This window comes from Priapulus caudatus, unplaced genomic scaffold (genome assembly GCF_000485595.1).
Source record: "Priapulus caudatus unplaced genomic scaffold, Priapulus_caudatus-5.0.1 Scaffold271, whole genome shotgun sequence".
Lineage (NCBI taxonomy): Eukaryota > Metazoa > Priapulida > Priapulimorpha > Priapulimorphida > Priapulidae > Priapulus > Priapulus caudatus.
This window is the reverse complement of record NW_014577332.1, coordinates 52354-62851: the sequence shown is the minus strand read 5'-3', so window position 1 is coordinate 62851 and position 10498 is coordinate 52354. Positions and strand designations below refer to the sequence as shown.

The following is a 10498-nucleotide window of genomic DNA, read 5'->3' as shown; positions in this document are numbered from 1 at the left end:
CGCGTTGGCGTTTAGAACGATGTGTAGCGAGTGTCACGACGCGTTGGCGTTTAGAACGATGTGTAGCGAGTGCTCACGACGCGTTGGCTTTTAGAACGACGCGTAGCGCGTGTCACGATGCGTTGGCGTTTATAACGGCGCGTTAGCGTTTATAACGATCCGTTCCAACGCATCGTCTTCATGGTGTCTCTGCAGCCGTACAACCATCGCAGCCTGGCGGGGCAGCAGGGCCACGGCAAGCTGGTGCACCTGAAGCGATTCTACGTCGAGAGGCGGACGAAGAACGAGGTGATGATCGAGCGCATCTGTGAGTTCCTGGAGGCGGCTCCTCACCACTACAGTCCCTGCTCCTCCGTCCGCAAGAACATAGTGAGTACCACTGCTGTCGCTGTCACTGCTGCTGCTGCTGCTGTCAGTGCTGTTGTTGTTGCTGCTGGTGTTGCTGCTGCTGCTGCTGTTGTTGTTGCTGCTGTCACTGCTTCTGCTGCTGCTGGTGCTGCCGCTGCTGCTCTGCGCTGTCAGTGCTGTTTGTTGTTGCTGCTGGTGTTGCTGCTGCTGCTGCTGTTGTTGTTGGCTGCTGTCACTGCTTCTGCTGCTGCTGGTGCTGGTGCTTGCCGCTGCTGCTGATGTACAATGTCGCACATCCACTTTGCAGCCCTGTTTTACAGCCTTTTCGAAGGCAGACGGCTACCAAACCTAACACAATGTCGCAGTGTATGATAATGAGTGCAGCAGTTGTTCACCTCGGCAAAGAGCATGTTTTTTAACATGGACCATGAAAGTGTAAATAGCGCGTTATTATGATGTTTAAGAAGTATGTCTGCTCTTTTGAAGGCTGCTCTGCTGTGAAAAAGCGTTGCTGCTGACAGGAATTATAGACGTAGGAATGTGGAAATTCGATATACTAGAGTAGCTCATGGTGGTTTTGTATGCAATTTAATGTCCAGAACTAAACTCTTCATGAATCCACTAATTGAAGGTCCAGGAACAATATTTGGTTCGTAACACATTTCTCCACTGACGGCCGAAATAGCTTTTGGGCCACGCCCTTTTCGAGCGAAGTGCTACCATCCACCGTGGACTGTATCTCACAGAACCGTTGGACTAGGAGTTGCCGCACCACTCAAATGTGCGCAATGGCCACATTATGGGGGGTCAGTAATACATTTTCATATCAAAAGTCAATGGATTTCAGGCATGTTATGCACTACAATTATTCGTAATTGTTCTGTTCCTATTGTTCAATTACTTGATTCCTGAAGAGTCGCAGATAGAGACATGGTACAAGATTGCGCTGCCACAGCTTTGGCTTTGATCCTAAGCGCTGCGGCGGGGATGAGACGCGCAGTTCCGCGGGGATGAGCCTGTATCCTATCCTGAGAGATCTATACACACTCTATTCGCAAGGGATTGGCATCTTTTCGTTTCACCTGTGCAGAGGTGCATGCCTTTGTTCTTCGGGTTTGGCCGACAAACTATAGGCAGATGGGGTACGCTGTTCCTTGAAGATTGCCTGGACATACAAAGGATGTTCCCGGGTATCTACAGATGCTTTACAGATGGTGGATGGTGATGTACACACTCTCCGACAAGGCAGTGCAGTAGGATTTGACATGGCAGCTCAAGAAGTGTTACAATAAACCCGCTAAGGTTGCTGGAGGTATCATTGGATGACTAGAGCAGAAAGAAGGCAGTAGCATTATGGAATCTCCTAAAGCATGAAAAAGATCTTCATGTGGCACAGCTGCTGGAATGGTGTAACTTGGGAGACAAAGATGACAGTGAACTGAGCCTACACCATGAGTTCAATCCAAGTTCTACGAAGATTGGCCATGTTCGTGCGCGAATACGCTTCTGGATTACATAAAATTCCTCAACAAATCCGTTCGGCGCTGGAATCGGACTTCAGAACATCTGCTACTGGAGCTGACATACCGGCAGGCAGGTTGTTGACGGATTACTATCCCTGGAAATTGTTGAGAAGAGTTATCAAGAGTATATTGAGACTGATTTCAGGATAAGAGAGAAGCACCTACATGATAGCAATCCCTACCAACCGCAAGACTGTTTTTAGCTCATCTGACATAGTCAGATTGCAGCTTGTAGAATCGCTATCGTCGTGCGTCCGTCCGTGCGTCCGTTCCGTGCGTCCGTCCGTCCCGGGCGTCAACAGTTGGGCACAAATCTTAACGCTCGACGTACGGTCACGATATTCGGGACGTCGGGGGGATCGTCAAAACGAGTTGGGATGTCGAAGCTGGGGGTCAAGGTCAAAGGTGCAAGAGGTGTAAAAGAAGGGGGAACATTCACTCCTTAACTTAAGGTATAGGAGGAAATGCAGAATTGCGGGCACAAATCTAAACGGCTCGACTTAGGCTGTGTGGAATCGGCTGATAGAATCATGGTAGGAAAAGCCATCACTGTGCCGAAATGAGGTCACAGGTCAAAGGTCAGTGGGCACAGGGCAGATTTTAGACATTTTCTGAGGACATGGTCTGACGGAGCGATTGGAAAACTTTTTTGTTTCAGCGGTGACCTAGCATTTTTATGGCTTTATTGAAAGGACATGAAATGTCCCTTCTGCTGACATGCGAAGAGTAAGTGTCGGATAACCTTTTGACCCTCAAGAGGAGGGTTAAACATGGATTTGTTCACTGTCAACAAAGGACTGAACTGCTTTTGCTATTATTAGAGCCCATACTGTGTTCAATGTGAGGCTACAGTTGCACAGTTTAATTGCAAAGGCAAATGTTTGTTGAACAAGGTTTACGCTCCTTAAATCATATGATTTTCTAAAGCAGTCTGTCTATAGCACCCTGCCATTAGGCCTGAAGGCTGAATGATGAATCAGTGAATGCTCACGAGGCAAAAACACAGGCAGCCCATGGCTGGCACGCTTCTTATCATAATTGTTGCCTGCCAACCTGCAATGCACCTGTTAACTCACAGCTGAGGGCAACTGCCTGAATATACTTACTTGGATTTTAGCCTGTACCTACTGTACGATTTCAGGAACGATGCCATCTTTGATTATTGATTACACTTGCACGCGCCATCTCGCGGCAACTATAGGCCTAGTTTAAATTAGATTTTATTCTCATGTAACTTTGTTAAACGAATAAATAATAACTAGTACCATATTATAATATATAATATTTACTTTTCATCTTGAATCTTAACATATATCATGTAGCTATGGCCGTGGCGTATCCATTTACGCAGTTGTGCGAACATAAGCTGTTACCATAGAAATATAGAGACACTATATATTATGATTTCTATGACTGTTACACTCAGGGGCATAGGAAGAAAGCATTATTAAGGGGGCAGTAAAAGGCATCATCGCTGGGTTTTAATTTTTTTAATATAATTAAGAGAGAGAGAGAAAGTCTAAGATAAAGAGAGAGAGAGTAGTAAATTGAGACGGGGACAGGAAAACGGTGATACGGTGTGTATGCAAGCGGCAAACGGGGTACAATTAGGTCGTGCGAGGATGTTGTGCAAGGGGATGGGAGGTGGGAGGCAGGGGGGGGAGGTCGAAGGTAGGGGAGGGAGATGGGAGGTAAGGGGGAAGTGAGAGGCAAGAGGAGTGAAGTGGGAGGCAGGGGGGAGGGAGGTGGGAGCGCAGTGGGGAGGGAGGTGGGAGAGAAGGACTCCCCCCCCTCTAATTAAACTTGGAGATCCATGCTCATATGTTGAAATCTTTTATAGATAGATAAAAGATAGATAGCTGTGAATCTATGACACAAATTCGAAGTGAAAGGCAAGTATCATTTAATAAAATAAACCAAAATCGCATGGGGGGGAGATAGTGAGCGTGGCCTAACAATGATGTGTACGCAACTGCGTATCTGCATATCTGCGCCTAACAAATGTGTCACTACGCACGACTGAAGTTATAACGTAGCAACAGACCCAGAAATGAGCTCAGCCGCTCTGCGGCTCTTGTTGGTGAATAGTACTTCTACTCCGTCCACAGCGAAGAAATCGATGGCGAAAAAGGATGCTGCAGAAGAAAGATTAGGTACATTGACTATGCTAGATAAAGAGGGTACAGCATGCTAGAACTCCTGAAGTATGAATTGACCAGCAACATCCCAGTTCCTCACTACTTGATGTAAAGATGGCATCAATTGAAGAAGCCGATAAAGCCTCCTTAACCACGGGAACTTGTCAGTCAACTTCGCACAGGAGACAAGGAATGTAAAGAGTGACGCACAAATGACAATAGTGGACTTCATGGGAGCCGATGAAAAAGATGGGCCTTTACACATTCGCGGGAATTGGCTGAGAGTCTTTCCAACAGCATTCTTGCTACAGGCTCCGAGTCCACAAGAATAGACATTTATTTTTTGATGTTTATCAAAAATCATCATAAAGCAAATGGAACGGGCACAGAGAAGTTCTTCAGAACAAATCACTATCACCATTAGGTCTGACAATCAGAAACTCCCTGTCGATCTTGATATGTTCTGGAGCTCAATGTTGAAACAAAGTTCGGTTGCAGGAGTATGTCTTCAAGTGGATGCTGCAGAATGTCGAGTCAGACAAGGAGATCTTCTTTTGGAGGAGTATATGGGGGTGAATGCAGGATATTGTAAGCTGGCACTGAAACACAGATCGCAGAGCTCTCAAGCAACCAAGAAGAAGCTGACGACAGAATCATGTTCCATATTAATGATCGGTGTTGTGAAACACGGGGTTCAATCAGTCTCGGTTGACTCACCTGACACAGATGTCTTTGTCAACCTCATCTTCCACTTCAAGCAAAACTGGCAACTACAAAAGCTGTACGTGAAGCTTGGTAACCGGAAAACAAAGAAAACTGTACGCAGTCCACCTGTTGGTTGATCAACTGGACAACGGTTTGGTGTCGTGTTCCCAGCCATTCATGCTCTCAGCCTAAACGCCAATGTGTCGTGACACGTGCTACGCGTCGTTCTAAACGCCAATGCGTCGTGACACGCGCTACGCGTTGTTCTAAACGCCAATGTGTCGTGACACGCGCTACGCATCGTTCTAAACGCCAATGTGTCGTGACACGCGCTACACATCGTTCTAAACGCCAATGTGTCGTGACACTCGCTACACATCGTTCTAAACGCCAACGCGTCGTGACACGCGCTACGCGTTGTTCTAAACGCCAATGAGTCGTGACACTCGCTACACATCGTTCTAAACGCCAACGCGTCGTGACACGCGCTACGCGTCGTTCTAAACGCCAATGTGTCGTGACACTCGCTACGCGTCGTTCTAAACGCCAATGTGTCGTTCCAAACGCGCACAGCTACTAAAATTAGTATCGATTCGTAATGCAGCGAGCAATGTCCAGTTACGTTAGAAACTAACGCCATATATTTACATAGAGGAGAGGTTCCATCTACGTTCTGACATGAGTAAGTTTGTTCATAATCTCCAAGGATGTATGTTAAAACATTGCATTTTACTCACAGTTCAGTGAGTCATAGTGATGCTCACCTGTTTTGTTATGATACCCATTCTCACCAGAAGCTTTAGGTGGTAGAACATGCTCTTTGGCGACTCGCCAAACACTGTCAGACTGGCTAGGCCGAGGGTAACCTCACCCAAGTAGCGCGACCTTGAAAACACATCACAATAATTTACGACTGGAAAACAACTTCACAACATAAAAACCCCTCTAGTAAGATGGAATCCGCTAACTAAATATCCAAGCAGTAATAAAAGAGATAGTCAGCAATTTTTCTTATGTTATTAGGTAGTCTGCATTGGCTTTATTCCACGAGTGTTTGGTTACTACTCAATAAAGTCACATCTCGACACCTAAGTACTGTGCAACGTTTTTTTCTAATGACCAGTGAGATTTGCCATAATAGATGTCTCTGTTATGATGATGACCAAGAAAGAAGTTAGCCACTCTGTCATGGAAATAAACTGAAGTAAAGTAGTGACATAAACATGTGAATGAATACTGACACCTACCTACCAACGCGCTCCAGGATGCAGTACTGTAGGTCATTTATCTCTAACGCCGGTCGTTGTTCTGGTCCGTAGATGGATAGTTCTCGACATGGCTGACTTGCCACAATCACGAGTCCGTCTCCCCATCTGAAACACGCACAAAAATCATCACCGTAAATTTACCTTCCCTAAAGTCTAGTGCACAAACTCGGATGCGATAATACGTTTCAGACAAACGATATTGAAAATGCTGATATAAGTGAAATGTGATGCTAGATGCAATAACACTTGATCTTCGGAGAAATACATTGGCGCTTACGTGTTCATCGCCTGTGAGAGCGCGACCGGCGGTGATGTACGTATTTCTGCCGTAATGTTGTGCCTCGTTTTGTAGGTCGAACATGATCCCCTGACTCCGTCATTGTTCACTATTGATATTGGATAGATGTCCTTGGGTGGCTCCTACATGAGAAAGGTACAGTTTTTGGGTTGGCATTCTCTCTGCTGTGATGCATCAACTCCACTGTTTGTGATAGCACCATTTTGCTTCGCAATCTTTGGCTTAGTTTATGGCGAAAACAAGTAGTTAATAAGGAAACTAGGGCTGGTTTATTACAGATTATTGACTAAAACTTGGGCAGATCTAGTGTTAATTTTGGACAGATGTTACCAAATTTAGTTGTCACACTCACAGTGCAATGCCGTAACACAAATCTAAATTGAAATAATTAGAAATATGCTCTAATTTCTAAATGATTTTTTAGGGGTTGCTGTCTTTCATTTTTGTCATTTACTGGCAACAGTGTGTGAACTCACTGTTCAATGACAACACGTACCACTTCTACAATGACACCCGCATTCGGGCAGACATTTTGGAAACGGTTGGTCAGCACCAGGGGGTGCCGCAGCTCTACAAGCTCATAGAACTCAACGTCCGTGCTGCGACTTAACCAGCTCCAGATATAGATCTTCGAGTCGTCGTCCAACTTCAGAGGGAAGTCCTGCCGATTGCCAAGGCGCATCCATAGCACACTGACCGTGACACCTACACAATAACACAATTATGCCCAACATGAGTCATTTGCAAGACTGTATCATATGTTCTCCTGCATTAAACTATGAGACAATATACAGTCGAACATGTACTAGCAACCACTTCTATCAGCTGGCCACCTGCTCATAATTGTCACTTTTGATGTAATCACTGTTTCCTGTTAATGGTGTATATACAGGATTACCATATGTATAAAAACATATATATAGTGTATATAAACATATGTAACAAATTACAATATACCCATAGTTTAAAACAAAATATTTACCATCAAGACCTTCCAATGCTATCTCATCCAAGCATGATTCAAGAAAATCCATGATTGAATGTCCAATAAATTAAGCATTCAGCAAGCAACTGTGATCTTCACGATGTAGCACTTGAGTTGTTCTCTAGTATACACGTTGTCATCATACATCTTCTGGGAACTTACTGAATAGTTACCACTGTGAGAATAAATGAAAATACAGTGGACCCCTGAGATACGAATTTAATTCGTTCCACAGATTTGTTCATATAGATTTGTTCAAGAGCGTATAAAGAACTTCTTTATACGCTCTTGATTTGTTCGTACAGATTTGTAGTATCTCAAACCCTATATAGGACGTACAGCAATTTACGTATGGCAAGTGCAATCATGAGAGCACAACCACATTCAATCACGTAGTCACGAGTCACGTACTTAAACTGACTCAGCAAAAGAGCGCGTGCTAGGCCTATGCCCTGATTGGCCGATTCGTAAGACGTTCGTATGTTGAATTTTATTCGTTTGTCGAATACATTACGTTCAACAGGTCGTTCGTATCTTGAAAACTCGTATGTCGAGCCGTTCGTATCTCGGGGGTCCACTGTACATAAATTACTACTTCCTATCATTCATAATAACACTATTTTTGTTAGCCAGTGCTACCTATTAAAAGCATAGTTTTTACGGTAGGATAGCTCTATTTCCTGCAGTGTGCAATGACACCATATAGTATTCAATACACCTGCTACACAGAGTAATGGTGCTGTTTTTTATTTTAATTAAAACCTACCGAACACTTTCACTAACCCTAACCATACCCCGAACCCTAGCCTAACCAGGTGTGACACTACCATGTGACCGTACGTCGAGCGGTTAAGATTTGTGCCCAACTGTTGACGGACGGACGGACGGACGGACGCACGCACGCACGCACGCACGCACGATCATGCGATTCTACAAGCTGCATCTGACTACGTCAGATGAGCTAAAAATGCATGTACATGATTTATACTAGAGCAGCAGTAGTGTGTTACATCATCCACACAACCTACCTAACAAACTTGGTGTGGCAACCTCTAACAAACTCAATTTCTTATAGAGGTGGCAGGACTTCAATGGTAAAATATTGAAGTAAAAATATATTATGTATAAATTTTGCAAGTATTTTTAAGCAATTGTCAATAACTTCACACATACATGCATAGATACAATAATGTAACCCAACAAGAGTAGTAACCAAACCTAATCTTGTTGGATTACATAATTGTATCTAGTACATGCATAAAGTGTGATTTTTTGTCATCAATGATGGCATCAATTATGCTGCCAGATATGATTTTAGGGGATGTGCACAAATTTTTGCATGGGTGTGAAGTTTCTTCGGAAAATGACTAATATATAACACATTTTACTCCCCCCACCTATTTTACTCTACAATTCAATTAAAGCCCTGTCACTTCTCACTCACAGTCAGTGCAGGAAACGTGGCATAGGTGGAATGTGGAGTTGCATAGTCGATACGGTAGGCTGTGTGTTAGCTCTAGTACTATTGGTAGTATCTAGTACTATATTACTATATAGCCCGCGTACAGTTGCCGCAAGGCTATAGAACATTCTTTTACGAATGCTCGGCACCAACTTATTCACGGTTACTCGTAGCTATAAAACGTCTGTGGTAGGCAATTAATGCCTCTTATCTGAAATGAATGTCTTAAGTTATATCAGCTACTAAAATTTAACCTCTAACTATCGTTGAAATGGTCTACTTGCGGTATTTCTTGTGAACGAACATTATTTACGAACTTCAAACGGCCATTTTTGGTGGCGCCAGTCAGCGGGAACCATGCATGAATTTCCGCACGTGGAGGGGTGGGCGGGTTGTGTTGGTTGTGGACAAAACCGCAGGACATAAATGCTAACTGAAATCGCGTGAAATACGCGAGCCGTGAAATCGTGACAAATGGTCAAAACAAGGTGAGGTTGCTGGGTGAAAGGACGTATTGTCGCACCTTTGCGACAACAAATGGCCCCTTTCTTGCTCAAAATTAGTTGACAACACCTTCAAGATGACCTCTGTCAATTTTTAAGACTGTACCCCCACATTAACCAAACTCACGACATGGGTGTGTAAACGCTACTTTGAGCACTAGTAGTACTACTACTATAGTACTAGTAATAGAATGTTCTATAGTCCTGCGGGCTGCGGCAACTGTACGCGGACTATAGTACTATAGCTAGCTGTGTGTATGATGTAGCACACTACCCCGTACTAGTAGTATAGTATAAAGGTTAGTATAGTGCTCAAGGGGTCGTTGTCGTAACAGGTACTACAGATATGTGCCCGAGGTACATATATGTATACACAGAGATTGATGAAAAAACGCACTATTTTATTGAAAATTACCATATTTACTTATAAAACATCCAAGAGATGGCGCTGTGGCATGTAAACATTGGCTGTGAATTAATTATTTGTGTACCTCATTTTGGGCCGAGTTCAGTCATTTTTAGGGCATTTCGGTGGAATTTTTTTTGACATTTCAGCTTCGGACTGCTTCTTCCGGTGAAATTTGATGTTCTCATCGCGCCTTTCGGTGTTTTTTAGGTGCCTTTCGGTGCCTTCCGGTGCCTTCCGGTGCCTTACGGTGCCTTTCGGTGCCTTTCGGTAATTAGACAGACCGATATGGCGGCGCCCTCTTAGATTGTATGTAACGATATCGCAAAAGATAAAATATGAATGTGACCATTTCTATAGTTTCTAAGTCAATATGTGTTTCATTAATTAGCGTGTGGTTAATGTGTTTAGTCACCTGTATTAGTTAACTTTCAGCAAAATCCCAAATGGTGCTATATGAAACTAGTTTTATGTTCACGTTCGTCAGCGGTCAGACTCAGTTCTTGGCAAGCTTTGCCATACTCGTAGTTAGTAGTAGTAGTAGTAGTACTATAGCCCGCGTACATTGACTGCGCAGGCCTGCAGCAGTCAATGTAGGCGGGCTATAGTACTAGAGCTAGCTTTGCCAAAGTAGTGGCAAGTTCATCAATGTTGATCCTACTGCAACTATATTTATTAACAAGAAGCGAATGCAACTACTAACGCACGAAGGGTCGTTGTCGTAACAGGTACTACAGATATGTACCCGAGGTAGTTTTAGGTTGTTTAGTATTATGTTTATATTTTTATATGAGGTATGTTTAGGGTTAGGGTTAGTGTTAGGGTTAGGGTACACTTCTGTAGTACAAGTCTGGTACACGTT

The 10498-nt window shown here is 43.8% G+C and overlaps 1 protein-coding gene across 1 annotated transcript; it reads right to left on the bottom strand.

Moving 5' to 3' along the window:
• Window positions 1-4851: 4851 nt before the first annotated feature.
• On the bottom strand, window positions 4852-8154 carry LOC106808372 (general transcription factor 3C polypeptide 1-like). The gene is made up of 6 exons (XM_014811072.1): window positions 7263-8154; window positions 6777-6985; window positions 6260-6402; window positions 5962-6087; window positions 5479-5599; window positions 4852-4902 (listed from the first exon to the last, which is right to left on the bottom strand). The coding sequence occupies exons 1-6, from the start codon at window positions 7312-7314 to the stop codon at window positions 4852-4854; spliced, it is 702 nt and encodes a 233-aa protein (XP_014666558.1). The 5' UTR covers window positions 7315-8154.
• Between the last annotated feature and the right edge of the window lie 2344 nt (window positions 8155-10498).